The sequence below is a fragment of the Labeo rohita genome, unplaced genomic scaffold, assembly GCF_022985175.1.
Source record: "Labeo rohita strain BAU-BD-2019 unplaced genomic scaffold, IGBB_LRoh.1.0 scaffold_66, whole genome shotgun sequence".
NCBI lineage: Eukaryota > Metazoa > Chordata > Actinopteri > Cypriniformes > Cyprinidae > Labeo > Labeo rohita.
Window position 1 is genome coordinate 370,519 of NW_026129590.1, and position 22,413 is coordinate 392,931.

Here is a 22,413-nt window from a genome sequence, read left to right on the forward strand (position 1 = left end):
CTAAATTTTACTACAATTACTAATTAAAAAAAAAAAAATAAATAAATAAATCTAGAAATTGTTATATCAAGCTGAATTTTAAGAATGCATTGAATTAGGCTAGCCCTGGGGACCCCACATCTCTGTTATCTGACGCACTCAGCTGAGTTCATGGAGTCTCTCATAACAAGCTGATGATCTGAATCGGGTGCGTTAAATGAGGAAGGCATGGACCAGGACCAGGACCAGGATTGAAAACCCCTGGGCTAGTACATACTTGTATTTAGCTGTGGAAGTTAATATGCCTTAAACCTAACCATTTATTGCTCACATATGGGGTTTTCATTTGTGACCCTGAAACACAAAACCTTGAAATATAAGGTTAAATAGCACGGGTATATTTGTAGCAATAACCAAAAATACATTGTATGGGTCAAAATATTTTTTTGCTTTTATGCTGAAAAACATTAGGATATGAAGTAAAGATCATGTTCCATGAAGATATTTTGTACATTTCCTACCATAAATATATCAGTAATATGCATTGCTAAGAATATAATTTAAAGGCGATTTTTCTCAATTTTTTTTTTAATAGTTGTCTCTCGGCCAAATAATGTCTTATCCTAACAAATCATACATCAATGGGAAGCTCATTTATTCAGCTTTCAGATGTATAAAAAGATGAAATGGTAAAGAAGCATCATTTATGATGCCATAGTTTCAGAAAACCTGTTGGCAACCTTGTTGTGGAACAACCTGTCTCTCTCTTTGAAGTAGAAGTCAGGACGCAGGGTTCCAGATGGGACAATTAGACTTTATTGGTGAAAACAACAAAGACAGATGCCAGCAGGACGGATTCAAGCTCGGCAGAAATGAGACGTACACCACTGGTTTCGCAGACGAGGCTTAAGCCCCAGACTAAAATGCATGTCTGGGCTTTTTTTAACTGAAAGAAACTTGCACTGATGGATCTTAAAATATGTCTGTTCCAGTGTTCTGTATCAAGCTGTGCACCAGTAATGTGTTTTTATCTAAGGCGTGTTTATAAAAGCTACTTAAAGGAGAAGTCCACTTCCGGAACAAAAACGTACAGATAATGTACTCACCCCCAGCTTTTCTTCAGCTGAAAAAATGATGTTTCTTGAGGAAAAATATTCAGGAATTTGATATACTATGTGGAGAACATTCCTGAAATGTTTTCCTCAAGAAACATCATTTTTTATCAGCTGATGAAAGAAAGACATGAACATCTTGGATAACAAGGGGGTGAGTAAAAGATCTGTAAATTTCTGTTCTGGAAGTGAACTTTAAATGTCCTAATTATACTATGGCCTTCAGACTTTATACCATTTGCTTCAGACTTTTTCGAGTGAACTCACACACACACACACACACTAGAAACACTGCTTGACCAGTAGATCACAACCAACTGTTGTATAATAGTGCATGCAACACTACACAATTGAATTTCAATACAATTTCCAATATAAAATCACATTTTAACAGTAAAAATCTCACACACAGTTTACAGTTTAATTGTATTTACAGTTTACAAATGACTTGACAGGTGTGTGCATTCATATGAACGCACTTCTGTTTCCAGCTTTGTGCTTTATTACCATCCTTTATACAACATAATTCTGTGTTTCTGATGGAGCTGAGAGATCACTTTGCCCTCAAAGTCTCCATCATGAGGGCCTTCATTAGGGTCACTTTTAAAATCCTCGAAGTAATGATCCCAAACTCCGTCTTTTGTAGGTCCAAACCCAAACACGCTGACCTGAGGGAGACAAATTATTACATGAAATAAAGCCTTACATTAAAACACTTTAATGTTTGTTACGGCACCACAGCATTTTTAAAACAAATCTCAGTCATGTTTAATCAGAGGCAGAAGAAAATACAAGCACGGCCCATGATATTTCTACATTTCTAACCACGCTAGCAACTGATGCGTTTACATTTTGGAAATTATTCCAGAGGACAGGAGGAAAGATTTACTCATTACTTCTCACCCATTAAAACCTTTACACATAGAGGAATGATACTGAAGTGTGTTTTACACAGTTTTTTATTGATTTATTTATTTTTTGGCGCATATTATAAAATAATATTTAAATGATGATTTTTATGATTCAGTTATGTTTCTTGATGTATGTAGTGTAGTTGGTGGATAAGGGGCAAAATTTCATTTGAATGTTGTCTTGAGAAGTGTGTGCACCTCATCACAGACGTGCAGGGCGAAGATAACTGAAATGAAGCCTGTGGAAGGATATTCTCCATGACCCTGCAGCCAGCTGTCATAGACATATTTTATAAATGCAGGATGGAGGATCATCACCTCGAAAGAGCAAACAGAAGGCACGTGTGGGATACATCTGGAAATCTAGTTTCTCAATAATAATAAAAGTTTGCCATTTCTTCATTTAAAAAGTGTGTTCGTGTGTGTTGTCATGTCAGTTATGCATACCATATTTCTGTCTGCTATGATTGATGGTTTCACATACATGTATGTCCTGAGAATTAAAAAAAAAAAAAAAGTTGAATTCCACCCAATATAAAAATATTTAAGAATAAACAATATATATACATATCTAGCTGCATACAAAATGTGGTTTAAATACACTAAAGCATTTTGGAGATACAGCCTCATTTTGGCATGATCTTCACAAGGAAGAATTCATTCGCGAGGTATTTGAGAACAGTTTGACTAATCAACTTGAATTCCATGTGTTTTTGATGGCAAGGTCTGAGGATGATCTGGTTCAAGTTTTGCAAAAATTAGCTTGAAGAAGCAAGTTTCTTGAAAAAATCAAAATGGTGTCACAGGGTGCAGTCCTATCCACCTGGACGCGCAAGTCTCGCCTGACTATGTCCGATCAGGACTCTGGTGTTTCTAGTCCATGATATAACATTAAACCTATGCTGATGCTCAAAACAACTGAACAACTACTACTAAGAAATTCCTTAAGTTTTAATGCTGTTACTGTGGCAGCCGACAACAGCACCGCTTAACCCTGCACACATTTGTTGTATTTAGTTATATTGGAAAAGTCTCAGTGTAATTCATTCATTCGATATTTTAACCTGGTTTAACGTGCTTGGACAGAACAGAGAGTACAGATGGGGGGGTTTGTGTGTGTCTTTGACGGTGGAGGCAGAGAGCCTCCAATTTTCTTTTCGGTGCTTTTATAGTAGTTCTCATTTTGCTTCATTGTATATAAAAGAGTGGCTAGAATATTCTTCACAATTCACCGTTTGTGTTCTGTTAAAAACGCTCTAGTGTTAACTAATGCCTTAAGCTGGTATTCTATTACAGACATGGCCATTCTTTCTAGTTGTGACTAGTTGTTTCTACTGGGAACAGTTATGGAGATTCTCATAAAATCTCTGCTATAACTATAGAGGTAAGAAATGCATGATGTTGATGCAAAATGAGCTGTTTTTCTTCAAAATTGTACCGCCACCCCTATGATAAATGGCACATCCACAAAACTCCAGCAACAGAAGCTGTTAATGTGGCAGCATGTTCCATTACAGTAAAGCTGAATTCACAAGCATGAGAAACAGATCTCACAGATCGATGTGTTTGGTGGTGAAAATGCTGATGAGCCACTGCAGATCCAGAATCTTGAAGGGCAACAGAACGAGGTGAGTCGTCACGCCCATGTCCACAGCGCTCTCGGGGTAGATGACACGGTGAGTGGTCTTAGACCCCACGTCCCGCTCAAAACCTTTTGTTGGGCCCTCATTCATCCTGAGACAAAAACACACAGATAACACAGATGTACAAAGTCTGGGTGTATCAAGAAAGTTACAACTTACGCCACTTTTTTTACTTATTTAGCGCCCAAACTCTGAAACAATCTACCTAACACTGTTCGGGACTGAAAATTGAGTGTTTACTGTTGCCCTTTTGCATTATTGATGCACTATTTCCTAATTAATACTGTACAGCCGCTTTGTCACAATTCTGTATTGTTAAAAGCGCTGTATAAATAAAGGTGTCTTGACTTGACCTTTTGTACCTTATAACAAAGTCTTGTGAATCTATGAGTGCACCATAACGGGATCCGACGAGGTTGCCCGAGTTGCCCACTACAGCGCAGGTTCTGCAGCGGCTGGGACTGCTGTCGGTGTAGTGATCTTTATCTGGGAAGAGGGAAAACATCACCTCCACAACTTGTGTGTAGTTGGCTACAACTGATTCATTTTGTAGGCTCTGCAGAATGTGACAAAATTAGGAGTTACATTCAAAATTGATTATTGTTTTGCAGTAATACATTTCACAAACAGGCCGACATGTCAGATGTGTACAGTAATGTAACAACACATCTTTTATAGTACCAAATAGAGCAAGCAAAGTCTCTTTCAAGGCAAGTCAGCTCATTTTTGCAAAGCCTCCAGGCAGCAATTTTCATGAATGAAAGACCAGGTAGCAAAATCTCAAGCGCTTGCTAAGCACTTGATCCAAACAAACTGTTTCCATGCAAACCAGAGCTTCTAACAGCAGCTGGACTGTCATGATGACTTCACTAACTGGCGATTGGCTCTTTTATTTAGAAGATGGGACTTCTTCTCCCATATTCCATGCTGTCTGTGTACTGTATGTGGAGAAGGCAGAGTGCTGTTTACTTTGAGATGTCAGACACCTTCTGTTTATACCTTCAGAGTGTTTTACAGGCTTTTTGCCTTAATATTATACAGAATAATGAAAGGGAAACAGTACTGGGGCAGTGACGGGCTGTGGAACTTGCATGCCTGTCATTGCACAACAACTCATACAATATTTGATCTATTACTAGACATTATAATTTTGTGACATATGATATCACAAGAACATTGACCTGTCCCAGGATAATAATAAGTGTTCCTGTAGAGCAAACACTAGCATGGGTTCAACACACATACTGAAAAACACGAAATCGGTGCCTTTTGCGTCCCTAAGAAATAATCAAACATGGATTTAATACAACAACAAATGCAATTTAAAAACAACAATACTGTGTACGCTTTCATCAATATTACATAAAAAATAAATTAAATATTATTTTATATATAGACAGTTGGACTTGTAATCCAAAGCTTGCGGGTTTGAGTCTCAGGTCTGGCAGGGATTGTAGGTGGGGCGAGTGAATTACCAGCACTCTATTCACCCTTAATACCACGACTGAGGTGAGACCCTTGAACAAGGCACCGAACCCCCACTGCTCCGGGCGTGCGTGTCTGTTCACTACTCGCTGCTGTGTGTTTGGATGGGTTAAATGCAGAGCACAAATTCCGAGTATGGGTCAAAATACGCCCTTTCCTTTATGCTGGTAAGGGTAAGGCTTTTGGCCCGTCACTCACTATGATTTTTCTTTATCAGCAGTACTTTTAATTTGCAAAATGATATAAAAATCACATTGTCACACCCCTGTGGACTGTTTCTTGGGTTTTTTCTCCATGTATGCCCTTATTTGGTCTTTCCTGTTCCGTCTTCAATTATTACGTCACTGTTTAATCGTTCTCACCTGTCTCCCTCTGATTAGTCTGTGTATTTAAGTTTGGTTGAGTTCCCTGTTTGGTAGTCGGTTCTTGTAAGTCACTCCATATCATTCTGTAGTCGTTTAAAGTCTTTTGCGTGCGTGTGGATTCCCTGCTGTTCCTGTTTGTTCCCTGTTCCAGTTGTGGATTATTTAATAAAGTGTATGTTTTGGATCGCCTCGTTCCTCCTCCTCGTTCCTGCACACGACGCCCGTGACAGAAGAACCGACCTACAAGCAAAATGTTCTGGGCTGAGGACTTCCTAATGAGCATCCAACAGGCGGAGAGGCTGTTGGAGCAATACGTGGAGGAATTCCTGAGTGTTGTTTATCTGGTGAGTTGGAGCGATGCGATGATTAACGCGTGTTTTCAGATGGGGCTAAATGATGACAAATTGTTCTGTTCCATAACTCCTGACGATTGCCGCAAACCGGTTGCGGAATTTATCAACTATGTCCTTGCTCTTTGTCATTCCAATTTCTCTGTCGATGTGGAAGATTCTAATCTTCCCCCCATCTGTAAACATGCGGCTGCTCCAGCTCACCACCAGCCAGCGTCCTCCGCGTGCTGCTCCAACGAGCTCACTCCCTCCGGTCCTCCCTCGCTCACCCCAGTTCTCCAGAGGGGTGCTACCTCCCTGATCCGCCATGGCCGTCTGGACTGTGTACTCCGCCGTGGCTCCCCCAGCTCCCTGACCCGCCATGGCATACCGGACTGTATGCTCCGCCATGGATCCCTGAGCTCCCTGATCCGCCCTGGAGGCGTACCTCCTATCCCTCCTGTATCTGCCCTGCACAAGCCTCCAGGGCGCCCACCCCCCCTCCCTGGTGTATTTGTTACGGCGCGTGTTGTACCTTATGGAAGGGGGGGGGGTAATGTCACACCCCTGTGGATTGTTTCTTTGGTTTTCCCCATGTATGCCCTTATTTGGTCTTTCCTGTTCCGTCTTCAATTATTACGCTCTCACCTGTCTCCCTCTGATTACTCTGTGTATTTAAGTTTGGTTGAGTTCTCTGTTTGGTTGTCGGTTCTTGTAAGTCACTCCATGTCATTCTGTAGTTGTTTAAAGTCTTTTGCGTGCGTGTGGATTCCCTTCTGTTCCTGTTCATTCCCTGTTCCAGTTGTGGATTATTTAATAAAGTGTATGTTTCGGATCTCCTCGTTCCTCCTCATTCCCGCACACGACGCCCGTGACACACATTTGCATATTGTTCTAAATATAGACTCATTTTTCTCTACAAAATATTAATCATTTTATTGGTTTCCCCTGATTTCATGTCAGCCCTGTTGGCCTCATCAAATATCCCTTGTAAAATAATGTGCATTCAAGTGACACCATTTTAAGGAGGTTACTTCATCTCTCAACACTCAAAACACAAACATGTTTCCATCACCACTCTATAATGTTCTATTTTTGATGATTTATGAGGTTTGACTGAGGGGGGCCATCATGCAATGTCAGTCCTGTTACCATTTTTAAAATGTAAATTTAAACATTTTACATTTAGTAAAAAAAAAAAAAGAGTAAAATCCTTTCAAAGTGTACAATATGTGCTTTTGTGAACAAGACTATTAGCTAGCAATTAGCAAATTTGTTTGAAATCGTCAGCCTGCCACTTTTTACAGTAACAGCTTTTGAGGTGGGTAACAGGAATGACGTCGATTAGGTTTAACCCCATTTTTAAAGATTGTGTAAAATTCAAACATTTTAAAGGTCACCCTCGGCATATTATTGAGCTAATGTCTGTATCGTTCAGTGGAATAGGAGTTCTAATGAAACTACAGTATCTAGTAACGCTGGTGTTGATAACAGGGTTGATACAAAAAAAAAAAAAAAAACACACAACACCAAAACATGAGGTAGAAAATAATAAATAATAAAGGTCATAAAATAATAAATGACATAGCCAATTTCTTGTCATTTTAAGGTGTCTTCATTTCATGTATATTTGAACAATATTTATGAAAATTATTTTATGTTTCAATTTTTCCAAGTGGAAAAGGCACCGATTTCATGGAATGACCCATGTAAATGCACTCTTTGAATGTGAAAATGTAATTGTAAAAGAGTTAGCCTGCTTGTTTAAAATAGTTTTAGACAAAAGCCCAATGGGTAGACTACAGCACAGAGTACGTCAGTGGCCGAGTAATAAAGAACACAGTACTGTCACACACTGTGACTGAATAAACTTGTCTTTACCTTCCACCACCAATAGGTGTGGAAATCCAGCAGGCCGTTCTTTCTGTTGAGCGTCACGTTAGCAGAGGGTTTATATCGTTGAGAAAACCATGAACGACCCTCCGAATCCATTGCGCAGTTACACATACACGAATCCTTGAGAAAACTCCTGGTAGACGTTTGATGGAAAAGAACTATACAGATAGGGCCGGAGACGCTGACAAACACAATGAAATGTCGAAGAGTTCTCTTTCTAATCATCTTTATGTTTGTTGAGTGAAATGTTTTAGAAGTGCTCTCTCTGAAAGCAGAGAAAGAAAGAAGAATCACAAGTCTTATTAGAACGATGTGTTCTGTCTAAAGATCACACTCGCTCTGCATTCACAGTCACAAATTTTTATCTTAAACGGCACAGGAAAAATCACATAGGTAAATGTGATGATGTATTCTATTGTTCACGTAATACCATTTTTGTTCATCTTGTGCTCATAATAAATAACAGCCTTAGGCTACACTGCAGGCTCATCTACAAGGGTGTAATCCAGATTTAAGATCTGCTTTACTTTCATTTACTATTACAGTTCACTCTGACACACATCTGAAGAGGCTGAAAAAACTCAAACGCTGTCCAGAGATCTGTTACCTGTGGGAGGAATCTGTAAACAAATGATCCGTTCTTCTGTTTGTTAATCATCCTCCATTTTGAAGAGTTGAGGTTACTGAGAAAGCACGTCGTTGTGAGCCTCACTAATGATTTTTGAAGTCGTAGATGACGTAGAAAGAGCAGCGAAGAGTTGTCGCTACAGTGCAGTGAGGCTGCTGTAAATATAAATATGTGAGTGGAACATCACACTTTTGCATCATAAATACTAGCATTTGAATAGCAGCCTTGTTTGACCAGTTTGACCTGGTTCCAGCACTATTTTTTTTACATTTTATTCCTGATTCTTGAGTACCAGTTGAATGAGAGTTTACATGACTGAACCAAGGAAATATTTAAGCTTAACCTGTTAAACATGATCAGAGGTTTTCTTTCTCACAAGGCTCCTTGCGTGTAAATTAATGTGTCAGCATTGACAGATACAAAATAATATGAACTGTCGTGTCCAATTTCATTTCATATCGGCGTGCTCACAGTGTTAACATATAATCATATTTTGTACCTCGCACAATTGATTTCTCTGGTGTACTTACTAGTATCTGCTTGAAAAAAAAAAATCACAAAAGAAATAAATCTAACAGGTGATTTTTGGTCTTATGAATCTATTATTTGTTCCAGGTCATGTCATTTTGGCTGAGCACAAAGTTACATATATATATTTGTAACTTTATTAGAATGAAAATGAAAGAGGCTGTCTGATATAATATTTGATTTCATTGTAATATATGCATGTTCCCTGAACTACATTTCTGCGCCTATTAATGTATTTGGTATTCAGAAACGGCCCCGGACTGGGAGGAGCGGTCGCGTGCAGCCCTGCGTTACCAGACTATTTTCCTAATCTTCACTGTAGTTTTTAGGCCGTGACGGAAACGCAGACAGCAACAGGTCTGGGGGAAAAAAAGTCCTTGGGACAAAATGTTCCAGGTCATTTAGAAGTGTTAGAAGAGTGTTAAAAGTGTCCAAACAGGTTTTGTCGACTGACTACTTGCAAAAACAACAAGTCGTATGACTGTGCATATGGCTGTGACAACATGTTGTAGAGGTACAATTTCTATCAGACCAGCTTGTAGTTTACCCAAATATTTTATAGACTTTTTAATACAAAGAATATTTTAAGATTATTTTAAGATCAAACAAATAAAGATTTAGATTTGTATTTTTTATTCTTCCCTTTTCTTTTTAATTATTTCAATTATAATCGAGCAGAGTAATGACGAGACATTATATTATAATCACATTGCACATGAACAAGGTTTATGTTTGCAAAGTTTTTCAGGTGCTGCTTAGATGACAATGCTGTCAGGAAACAGACAGGCCATAGTACTAAGATCAGTCATACGTTCTACGATCTTTTGAGAAACACAGATCTTTTGGAGCATGCAAAGCTGGGGAGAAAGTGACCCTACCCAAAATAATATCTGGAATTATTGTACTGGAAGGGTAGCTCAATCCAGTGTTCGGTATGTTCAGTGTTGTCAGAGAAACATCAGCCTCGTCAGGTCCCAGCACTCATCCTGCACGGTCACGGTCACCTGAGTTGTAATTTCCCCCTCCTGTCGGCACACAATCAAGATCAGTATGAAGGCAAATTCACTCCTCACTTACCTTTGTCTGGTCTTAACGTCACGAACACTGACTTTCCGTCTGCTGGATACTTACCTGCTGATCCTGATCTCCTTCGTCTACTACCAACCATGAACTAAGACACCTGCAAATGAAAAAAGGAGCTTGTTAAGCTGACACCACCTCCAGTAATGTTTGATGCTCACCTGCTGAGTCTCCATTCCTCTACACCCGTTTTTCTGTTGTTTAGTAAACTCCATATTATTTATCTAAGACTTGCCTTGTGGTCTCCTTCTGTTGTTGTTTTTTTTATTTATTTTTATTTATTTCAATCTTAAAATATTCTAGATCACTGGTTCTCAAACTTTTTACAGTAGCCCCCTGGAGCATTTAACATTCTTCTGAGTACCCCCACTTAGACCACACTCACACACATATTTTGCCCCCTTAAAGCCTTAAATTGTTTTACAGGTGCATTTTTTACCTGTATAGGCTAGAGTCAATTTTTTTACATTGATTTATTTATTTTTTAAGACTTATGAATTGTATGACATCTTTTATGTTATATTCTTAACATTCTATTCAGTGTATTATTAATATAGGAAACAAAGCAACAAATGATGGCAAAATTACTGATACTTCTAGATTCACACTAAAATGGCCAGTAGGTGGCGGCAAGTCACAGTCTTATTGAGCGAGGCGTTGCGTCTGTCATTTCATTCATTCATTCAGTAAGGAAGCGGCTGTGGTTATGAATGGGTTATTCGTTGGAACTATTGTTAAATATAACAAATATTAACAATAATAATGTAGGCTTTAAATGTGGGCTACATTTAAAATGTTTTTGTTGAACTGTTATGTAAAATCAACATTTGCAATCGTTTGGATATTCAGAGAAAATTGTGCTTTTGCTCGTATTTTAAACATGAAAAACAATAACTAGCACAGGGCATGTTTCTGAAATCGATCTCTATTCACAGTCTGTGTCAATATTTGTTCTTCATGCTATTAAGTGATAAAAATCTACTTTGACGATACAAAGAACAGCAGCGTGATTTGCTAAAGCAGCATATACTTTGTGGGCGTCCCATCATACGCACGCTGCCGGTGTGGATGCAGTCAGTTTTGACGCAAAAGATGAGGTCGTTTGATATCATTTGTCCGTTTACGACACCCCAATTTTCCTGTTTTATACTAAAAGCGGTATTTTGCTTGTCAGAAATACATGTTCCGTTTTAATGTTGATTTAAATTGGGGTAGAATTAAACAAATGGCAAAGCTCAGCATTTTGTTTGCGTACCCCCTCCATCACCTCATGTACCCCAGTTCAAGATATTAAAAATCTTTAAAGTGTTTGGATAAACTATGAGCTGGTCTGATATGAATTGTACCCCTAAGGCATACAGCATGTTGTCACACCCACATACTGAATGTTAATCTTACAGTCCCTGCCAAGACAAAACCTGTTCGAACACTTTCGACAGCTCCAAATCATGGGTACTGTAGTGATTGTAATATAACACTCACATGGGGCACCACGAAATATAGTGGTTTTAGATCTAAGTAGCACCACCAGTGTAGTGGTTTTGAGCTTAAATATTAATATTAATTTCAATGTTTAGTCTTAGTCATACTATTTTACGGGGCACCGTAAGATTTACCTGTATTGAAGGAAGCTTTGGTCCGACTAATCTGAAGGATTTGAGGGAGATCATTAACTTGTAAAGCCTCTTACTGTATTATCAACACAAGGAAAGACACAGGTGTAAAAAAAGGGGGGTTTTATTAACAAAAGGATAGACAAGAGTAATGTGAATTCATTATGTATATGAACAATGATTTAAGACAACTATTGTTTAATTTAATAGAAACTATGTGCGTGGCTGTTTACATCAATTGGGGCAGCCGGTGTGCAGACGACATGTAAGAAACAATATGTTCCAGGTTTTAATACACAGCATGGCACAGCACTTCTTAGTTTCTTGTCCGTTGTGTAACCATTGCGGCTTTCATGGTGGTTTTGAGACTATTCTAACAGCTTGACTTAGACTTCTGTCACTATTTATGCACATTGCTTATATATGTCACTAACACATTTGTCACTTACTGTTGTCAGGCATTCACCACAGTCACCTACTCCAGCCGTGTCACCTAAAGCAAGCCACACCCGCTCTCACTCGCCTGAGTTATAATCGTTATCACCTGGTTCCAATTAACTCCACCCTTTAATAGCCTCACGCCACCATCGCTTCATTATCTGGTCTACCGTCCACACCCGCATGATAGCTCCAGACCTCTCCTTTGGATCCATAGACCGGCTGCTCACCAGGATAACCAGAACTATTCACCCAACGAACTCTCTACATCCACTTCCAGTGACACGGACATTCAGATAAGCTTGCTCATTGCTCCATTTGACCATTCTCTGCATTTGCTCCAACTGTTCAATAAAACCCTGTTTGTTTGCACTCTACCACAGTCTCTGGTCTGCTCACCACATTACTGTGACGACTGTATGTTTAAATTGTAAAAAAACTTTTTTTTTTTGTTTGTTTGTTTTTGTTTAACAATATGTGACCTTGGACCACAAAACCAGTCATGGGGTTATTTTATTTTTATTTATTTATTTAAATTGAGATTAATACATCATCTGAAAGCTGAATAAGCTTTAAACAAAGGCGAGAAAATCATTTTTAAGTTGTCCAAATGAAGTTCTTAGCAATCCATATTGCTAATCAAAAAATTAAGTTTTACTATATTTCCGGTAGGAAATGTACAAAATATCTTCATGGAACATGATCTTTACTTAATATCCTAATGATTTTTGGCATAAAAGAAAAATCTATAATTTTGACCCATACAATGTATTGTTAGCCATTGCTACAAATATAACCGTGCAGCTTACGGCAGGTTTTGTGGTCCAGCGTCACGTATATCATTATAGCAATACAGTGAAATCACATACAAACACAAAGAAACACCATGATCAATTTGAGAAAGAATTCTTGTAATTGCTGATTACTAAATAACTTTGTTCAGCTTGTTCTTGTTAGTCCATTCAGACAACCCAGAGAGCCCTAAAATACACTGCTCAAAAAACTAAGGGAACACTTAAATCGCACTTCGGATCTCAATGAACAAAACGTTCAAGTTGAAAATCTTTAGTTATGAACACTGTAATTTGACAACAAAAACTGATCCAACTTGCTTGAATTTCATCACAGCAACTGCTCATGTAAGTCAGTAACTTGTATGGCCTCTGTGTTTCTGTATGCACTCACAACAACGTCTAGTCATGATCCTGATGAGATGGCAGATGGTGTTCTTTGGGATCTCCTGCCAGACCTGGATCAGGGCATCACTGAGCTCCTGAATAGTCTGGGGTGCTACTTGGTGGGTTTGGATGCTCTGATACATAATGTCCCAAAGGTCCTTAATTGGATTCAGGTCTGGGGAACATGAGGGCCAGTAAATGGCATCAATGCCTTTCCCAGACCATCGATGACCCACTGCCAAAACAGTTATGCTGGATAAAGTTGCAGACAGCATAACATTCCTCATGGCATCTCCACACTCCTTCACGTCTGTCACATGTGGTCAGTGTGAACCTGCTCTCATCTGTGAACGGAACAGGGTGCCAATGGTGGACCTGCCAATTCTGGTATTCTCTGAGAGATGCCAATAGAGCTGCATGGTGCAGGGCTGTGAGCACAGGTCCCGCTACAGGATGTGTCAGACCCTCATGCCACCTTCTTGGAGTTTGTTTCTGATAGTTTGGTCAGAAAACAGGCATGCCAGTAGCCTGTTGGTGGTCATTTTGTAGGGCTCTAGAGGTGTTCGTCCTGTTCTTCTGTGTACAAAGGAGCAGATATCAGTTCTGCTGCTGTGTTGGAACCCTTCTACAGTCCTGTCCAGTTGTCCTTTTATTACGGCCTGTTTCTCTGTATCTCCACCATGCACTTGAACGTCCTTGCAATGGCGTTTATGGATGCACCATCCTGGAGGAGTTGGATCACTTGTGCAACCTTTTTGGGTTGCAGATACTGCTGTAGTGATTTTGCTTTTGCCAACCTCGAGAGGCGAACTGGTGTAGCGATGGGTGATTTTTTTTTTTTTTTTTTTTTTTGATTATGTGTCACTTAAGGTGTGCATCAGATAAGAAAGACTGGTGGGATGTCTAACTTGTAGAACCTCTTTGTAACAATATTTGTAAGAAAAGGACCCAAAAGCAAAAAAATGCTTAACTTTAATTTATTGAAGCACAATAATAATCACAGTACGAGCCAAACGGCTTCAGACCAGTTTTGGACCAGGAGGAGAATGGTCAAACAGGTAATGTCAGTCAATCCACAAGTTACCAAATCCAGTCCACAAAAAAAACAAGAAACAGAGTCAGGCAGGCGAGAAGGTCAGGTCATTATGTCTGCAAATTGAAACTGTTCAGGATCAGCAAATTCTGATGAAAAACAGATTACTGCAACACAACTAGAAAAACAGAGAATCCATTAAGTAAAATGAAACCAATTAAATTTTAAAACTGAAGCAAAAAGAAATATAAACTTGACTACAGCAAAGAAACAGAATGCATTGGCAGAAAGCAAAGAAAAAACACTGATTAGGAAACACCATCAGCTGTGCGCCAATGCATGTGGAAAAACCCTAAACAAAAACAAAGACAGACAAGAGGGAGATCAAACCTGTGTCCTGACACTCTTAATGTATAATTAACACAAGTGTAATAAAATAAAAAGTGATTTTTGAACATAAGATAGACAAGAGTAATCCATAACTACTAAATGAATGCCACAAATGAAAAATGAATAAAGTGCATAAGATGCATAAGCAATCCCTTGGCGACGACTTCTTCCACTGGTTGTGCTTGTAGCAATGCAGTGGGTAAAGGAGCAGGAATCTGTTTCAACAGCCTTGAACATGAAGCGCTGTAGGATGCTGATCTCTTAAAGCACCAAAGGGTCCTAAGTCCTGGAACGCAGACGTGTCCCTGGAGTAAGTGCTGAAGGTCCTTAATCTGGAACACGTTGACGAAAGTACCTTGAAGTGAAGTTTTTTTTTTTTGTTGTTGTCTTGTTGGACAAATATTCTGAATGCAGGTTTTCCTTACAGACTGGTACCTCAGAACATGGTTGTATCTGTTGCTGCCTGAAAAGCTGGAGACTCAGAACGTTGTATGTATCTGATATTGTCTCTCCCTTGCAGGCCGGAGACTGTTAGTGTCTGTCCCCTTACAGGACTGAAAGTCAGAACAAGGAGTGTCTGTTGAAATGGTCCCTTTATCCCTTTCCGACGAGGAGGAGAATGCAGTTTGGTGCTTCTCAATTTCTGTGCTGTGATTAGCTGTTTCCATCAGAGTGCGGTGCTACGGTGTGGCCCGCTCTTCTATTCCTCTGTGGAATTTATTTGCGTACTACAAATACATTTAGAACAGTTTTACTGATGCATTATTCACTTTCCAAAGCACAACCATGCCACCTTTGGCAATATTCTAAACAAAAAGAGACCAAACACTATTGATAAACTAGTGCTTTCTTTGTTTTCGGCTTAAGAGATGAAAGCGACGACACTGACTCGTCATCTCAGCAGTAGTGATGCGCCTGTGTGCATGTTTCATACGGATTGCGTAATCTGAGAATATTTGTTTTCTCTTTGAATTGGTTCATTTGAAAGTAGACGTTTGACTTTCTATGTATTTGTTTATGTCTGTAAGACAAGTATACACAGAGTTTCACGCTCAAGTTCACAGAGAGTTCACATCCTGTTTGCATTCATTATTTTACAAAAGCACAACGTTATTGTGAGGCACACAAATAAACGTAGAGATTTGAAAGATGTATTACTTTTATCTGTATGTGCAAAAATGATTGAGTATTTTAAGAGCAAGTGACCGCACCGGCGTCTCCATCTGTCATGCAGCGAGTGCGCTACTGTTCAGCTTCCACGCTCCGCACAGACACTTGAATGCCCGGCTGAAATAATCCATCATAAACCAGCATGGACTCCAAGCTGGCCCAGGCTGGTTTATGCTGGTATAGTGCTGGCCTAGCTGGTGGACCAACATATCCATGCTGTTCTTATTCACTTCACTCGAGTTGGGTCCAAAGTCCCATCCTTCCAAAATCTGCACTCTGCACAACTTTTAGTTTCTGAAGCAATTTGGTTCTGTGGTCAGACGTTTCTTTCCGTTTCCTTTGACATGACTCCAGTATCCAATCCTTCAGATAACGGCTGCTCTTTCTTAATTAATTAATTAATTAATCCCGAAAGAAGTATGAAGAAACTACATATCTCTTCCTTGTAGATACATTTCCAAAATCTGCCAGTGACAGCAGTCTTGCGTAAAAACACGACTCTAAATGAATTTGAGAAACATTTATTGTTTTAGGAGGTGTGGAGTACTGAGCGTAATGTACATAGTCTTTGTTTTGTTCAGGATGACATTAGTAATTAATGTCTTGAGCATACATAATGTTAGAAATACTTAGTAAATGAGAAATTAACTGCAATGATCACCATCCTTTATACAACTGAATTCTTTTTTTCTCATGAAGCTTAAGTGCAATACTATATTCATAGCTTCCTCCGTGATTGCCAGCATTACGATCGTGCTTATTTTGTTCAAAGTAGTGATGCCAGTTTCCATTTTCATCTGCTCCAAACCCAAATACACTCACCTGAAAAAGAAAATAAATAAAAATAAGTAAAAAAGGTGATGACCAAATAACTTGTGTCTTCAATATTGATGTGACCTCATTAGTATTCATAGATATTTGGATGTAAAGAGGTCATGAAACCTTTGCGAGAGTGCTAGAGCTTCATCTTTACTTGCCACAATGATTTTTACACATATGCACGTAAAAACGGACTCTGCCCTATTAGCTCCGGTCGGATGCTGGGTGGTGCTTTGGACTGTACAGCAGCTGCTGTTTTAAAATTGCTTTAGAATTAAAAAAAAAAAAAAAGGCTTGCCTTGACCTTTTAAACCAGTGTTTTAACCAGTTTTAAACCTTGAATTCTATTTTTATTTATTTTAACAAACACAAAAAACAAAACAAAACAGAAACTAACTTGAAACCAGGAAAGGACACGACACGTGGGGAAAGATCAAGGAACTGTACATGGGTCCTTTAAAGAAACAAGTATGTGTGATCTAAAACATTACACAGGAAAATATAATTCAAGCTCCCCCCCCCTCCCCCTCCCCCCCATTTCATTTTTAGTGTGTACCTTTATACAATAAAGTAGACACTTTTATTTCAATCTATACAATTTTTCATCTCCCGCATTCCCTGGGAATCAAATCCATGACCTGGTGTCATGAAGACTCTGCACTAGGACCTGCAATTAATTGTACCTGGAACATGTGTGCTTTCAGTTCTCTGTTACAGTGCATTTGCACAACTGTAGTCAGCTGTATTACACAACAGGTGATTTAATTCTGGGTGTATATTGAAAGATTATATATTTGTATTTTGTATTTTTGTAATTTTTTTGTATTCTCTTACCATCAAAGGCAAGCAGTATGGCAAGCTAATATGCTAAATGAAGTAAAAATATTTAATTTTTCAGTCTATAGCGTACTTTATTGACCATTGTTAGTGACATAACACAGAGGCATTTAGGACTTCATAGGGATTTTTTTTCTCTTTCACGTTAAAAGGCCTTCAGGAAAATTTAATTGCTAGATGGATGTGTGCAGGCAGACCCGTTTGCATAGCATAACATCTAAGATACAGTGCCCTCCACTAATATTGGCACCCTTGGTAAATATGAGCAAAGGTGGCTGTAAGAATAAATCTGCATTGTTTACCCTTTCATTCAAAAAATTCACAATATTCGGTAACGCTTTAGATTACAACCCGCAAAGAACTACGTAAGTAAACTGAATTTACAGTGTATGTTCCTGTAATTATGGTGTACCTATAAAGAACGTACATGTAGGTATAAGGGAACAATATGTTATATTTGGGTAATAAGGGAATAACAAACCAGATATTCAACCTGCAAAGAACTACATAAGTATACTGAATTTACGGTGTACATTTCTGTAATTATAGTGTACCTATAAAAGAACGTACATGTAGGTATAAGGGAACAATATGTTACGTTTTGGTAATTCGGGGGCAACAACCAGATATACAACCTGCAAAGAACTGCGCAAGTAAACTAAAGTTACGGTGAAGGTTTCGTATTTATATTGTACCTACGTGTAAGTATAAGGGAACAATAGGTTACGTTTGGGTAATAACGGGGTAGCAAACAGATATACAAATAATTTATAATGGATTAATTTTTAAAACTTAACAGGTACCTGTTCTATTAAATCGTACGTTTGTTGTATCTATACGTAAGCTTTTTACAATTACTGGGAAATTATACTCTTGTTCCATGTAGTTACAGGGTAAGTGTGCCCTCTGCGGGCTGTAAATTAAAGTGGCGACTGTTCCCCTCTTGTTCAATGAAGTTACAGGGTACAATACATATAACAACACGACGTAAAATGTGGTTCTACAAAATGTACATTTATTTACATTTTTACAGACACTAAATGTACAATACTGACATATTTACATCATCTAAACATTTAACGTTTACTTAATATGAAATTATAACATTTCATTCTGTTCTGTGTGATTTCTGTTGCCAGCTCGTTTCCAAGAATAATAGATCTACATAATGTTATCATGACTACACGTTAAACCCTTAAAATAAATAATATTTCTGCAATCGTTTAATCATTCATGTAATATTAACTTCGTTTGCCGTGGTGGAACACAAAGGCGTTTTCACTAACATGATGTGACTAACAGTAGAACCATAAAATACACCGAACACGAATCATAATTACAAATTAAACCATTTTATTTGTGTGCTGTAACCCAGATCTTCAGAATCCATACGATTTGCGAGGACCAGAACCAAATTCAAGGCTTTGTCCGGCGATCTTCATCTCCATCTCTAGCAGCAACAGCCATAAACCCGTGCTAAAGTGCATTTTGCGACAGGAAAATCGGACGTTCATTGGCTCTCGCCTGCATTCGTCACAGATTACGACATGCCGTGTTTCTGGTGAGATGTGTTGGAATGACGCGCGGGCGCCTTCGAGGAGTGGATCAAGACAATAATCTGGATAATATTTTCAGCGATTAACAATTTAAATTCTGCTCTCATCTACTGCACCTCAGACCTACTGTATTCTGCCAGAGAGGACTGCGGCTGCAAACGCATCGTTATTTGGATTACTTTTTTGTATGGCTGTTGACATTTTTGCAATAAATAAATGATTGTGATTGCACTTTCCTGTTTTTTATATTTTTATTACTGTTCAGTCATAGTTAATGTTAGGTTTAGAGGTAGAAGTGGGATTAGCGACTATAAAAAATATTTTTAGATATATTTTCAGATTGTGTGTTTATGTATTGAAACTACCCTGTAACTTCGTTGAACAAGAGGGGAACAGTCGCCACTTTAATTTACAACCCGCAGATGTCACAATTACCCTGTAACTACATGGAACAAGAGTATAATTTCCCAGTAATTGTAAAAAGCTTACGTATAGATACACCAAACTTACGATTTAATAGAACAGGTACCTGTTAAGTTTTTTAAATTAATCCATTATAAATTATTTGTATATCTGTTTGCTACCCCGTTATTATCCAAACGTAACCTATTGTTCCCTTATACTTACACGTAGGTACAATATAAATACGAAACATACACTGTAACTTTAGTTTACTTGCGCAGTTCTTTGCAGGTTGTATATCTGGTTGTTGCCCCCGAATTACCAAAACGTAACATAGCCTATTGTTCTCTTATACCTACACATACTAATAGGTACAATATAATTATAGAAACGTACACCGTAAATTCAGTATACTCATTTAGTTCTTTGCAGGTTGAATATCTGGTTTGTTATCCCCTTATTACCCAAATATAACATATTGTTCCCTTATACCTACATGTACGTTCTTTATAGGTACACTATAATTACAGAAACATACACTGTAAATTCAGTTTACTTACGTAGTTCTTTGCGGGTTGTAATCTAAAGCGTTACCCAATATTCTAACCTATCATTTAAGTAAAACCATGGAAAGCAGGGGGAAAATCTCTTTATGAAATAAATGTTTTTCTGTAGTTCATGTTGACCACAATTATTGGCACCCAATTATTGCAATGTCCTTTATTCAAGATAACAGCTCTGTGTTTTCTTCTTTAATGCCTGAAGAGTTTGGAGAACACCTGACAAGAGATCAGAGACCATTCCTTCATACACAAACTCTTCAGATCCTTCAGTTTCCAGCTCCATGCTGGTGCTTCTTCTCTTCAGTTCACCTCACGCATTTTCTATAGGGTTCGGGTCAGGCAACTGGGACGGCCATGGCAGAAGCTTCATTTTATGCTCAGTGACACATTTTTGTGTTGATTTTGATGTTTGATTTGGATCACTGTCCTGATGGAGGATCCAACCACAGCTCATTACAGAACTTCTAACAGATGCAGTCAGGTTTACATTTTTTATCTGTTGGTATTTGCTAGAATCCATGATGCCATGTATCTGAACAAGATGTCCAGGACCTCTGGCAGGAAAATAAGCCCACAACATTAAAGATCCAGCAGTATATTTAACCGTGGGCATGGGGTACTTTTTGTACCAAACCTATCTTGAGTGTTTGCTGCCAGAAAGCTCTTTTTTTTTAGTTTCATCTGACCACAGAAGCCATTCCCGTCTGAAATTTAAGTCATGTCTGACAACTAAATACGCTGGAGTTTGTTTTTGGATGAGCAAGGAGGATTTTTCTTGAAACCCTCCTGAACACCATGTGGCGATGAAGGGGCTGTTTGAAATTTTTTTTTAGTCTTTTGACCCCAAGACTCAACTAATCTCTGCAATTCTCCTACTGTGATCCTTGGAGAGTCTTTGGACACTTAAACTCTCCTCCTCACCATGCATTAGGACGATATAGACGCACGTCCTTTTCCAGGCAGATTTGTAACATCTTTAGTTGATTGAAATTCTTAATTATTGTCCTAATGATGGAAATTGGGATTTTCAATGCTTTAGCTCTTTTCTTACAGCCACTTTCTATTTTGTGAAGCTCAACAATCTTGTTCTGCACATCAGAACTAAATTATTTGGTTTTATTCCTTGTGATGGATGATTAAGGAAATTTGGCCTTTGTGCTCCTCATATTTATAATTCTGTGAAACAGAAAGTTATTCCTGGACAATATCATACTCCTAGTCATTCTAGTGTGCTAAATAAATGCAAATATGAATGGGAATATACTTCAGAGATATTTTACTCATTATAATTTCTAAGGGTGCCAACAATTGTGCCCAACATGCATATGAGAAAAACATTTATTTCATAACGTAAGTTTCCCCCCACTTTTAATTGTTTTACTTCAATGAAAGGTTAGCATTTTGTGAATTTTTTGAATGCAAGATCATAAAGATAAACAAAGCAGATTTATTTTCATAGCCGTCTTTGCTCATATTTACCAAGGGTGCCAATATTAGTGGAGGGCACTGTATATTGTTTAAGGCTATTCTGTTCCTTAGTATGTTGATATTGGATATTAGTATGTTGTTGATATACTATCTCTCATACTGAGTATAACCGGCATATGCCATATAAGCCAATATATATATATATATATATATATATATATATATATATATATATATATTTTTTTTTTTTTTTTTTTATAGTGTTAACAGCCAATTGTACAGCATAAAATGAGTCTCTCCAAAGGTACTGCTATGTAGCTTTTAAAATATAAAGCATGTTCCCCGCTATATTAGAAAAAGTATGCAAAAGCTGTGTCTGAAATCAGTAAGTTGTTTACATATTTACTATTTGAGTTGGCATTTGTGTGATGTGACCACAGCTAGGACCACATCTGACCGCAACATGGCGATCATGCACAGTCGTGCACAAGCCTAAATTACAAGCTTTTTAAACATCATAGCCCTTACTAATGCACTGTTTTGTTGCAGTAACAGCTCGGTTTCATTTTAAATCTAAAGGGAAAATCATATTGCACATGGCCATCAACCAAGCTTTTCAAATGCGGCTTTGCAGGGCTAGGACAAACAAAATGCTATTTTGACATAGTGCATGTTATTATTCAATCTCATAATGCAGTGCAGTAACTGTATACTGGGCCATGTTTTTACACACCTTCCCTAGTGTATGAGTTCTGCATTGCACTCTTTTAATAATCTATGATTTAAAATACCATCAGTTTTACCTGGTCACAGATGTGCAAGGCAAATATGAGTGTAATAAAACCAGTGGATGGGTATCTGCCATGTTTCTGCAGCCAGCGCTCTTGAATGTATTTCAGAAAACCAGGATGGAGGATCATCACCTGTGGCCACAGGAAGAAGTCACACCAAAACACTGACCATCATTATATGTACCTGTTATTCACACAAAATATGCCTGATAGGGTGTTTAACTAGTTGGTCGATAAGT

The 22,413-nt window shown here is 38.3% G+C and overlaps 2 protein-coding genes across 3 annotated transcripts in view; both read right to left on the minus strand.

Annotated features, from left to right (window-relative positions):
- Nucleotides 1-773: 773 nt before the first annotated feature.
- On the minus strand, nucleotides 774-10,275 carry LOC127161485 (CMP-N-acetylneuraminate-beta-galactosamide-alpha-2,3-sialyltransferase 1-like). Its single transcript, XM_051104227.1, has 9 exons — nucleotides 10,008-10,275; nucleotides 9,755-9,901; nucleotides 8,328-8,503; nucleotides 7,706-7,985; nucleotides 4,008-4,201; nucleotides 3,557-3,736; nucleotides 2,450-2,495; nucleotides 2,201-2,320; nucleotides 774-1,759 (listed from the first exon to the last, which is right to left on the minus strand). Exons 4-9 carry the CDS (start codon nucleotides 7,943-7,945, stop codon nucleotides 1,595-1,597), a joined length of 945 nt encoding a protein of 314 aa, XP_050960184.1. The 5' UTR covers nucleotides 7,946-7,985; nucleotides 8,328-8,503; nucleotides 9,755-9,901; nucleotides 10,008-10,275; the 3' UTR covers nucleotides 774-1,594.
- A 5,691-nt stretch (nucleotides 10,276-15,966) lies between these two features.
- The window catches only part of LOC127161486 (CMP-N-acetylneuraminate-beta-galactosamide-alpha-2,3-sialyltransferase 1-like), a 28,940-nt gene continuing 22,493 nt past the window's right edge, over nucleotides 15,967-22,413 (minus strand). For both annotated transcript variants that reach the window (XM_051104229.1, XM_051104228.1), the window contains 2 exons: nucleotides 22,187-22,306; nucleotides 15,967-16,600 (listed from right to left, as the gene is read on the minus strand). In XM_051104229.1, coding sequence (XP_050960186.1) covers nucleotides 16,436-16,600; nucleotides 22,187-22,306 — 285 coding nt within the window. In that variant the 3' untranslated portion in view covers nucleotides 15,967-16,435. The remainder of the gene's footprint in view (nucleotides 16,601-22,186; nucleotides 22,307-22,413) is intronic.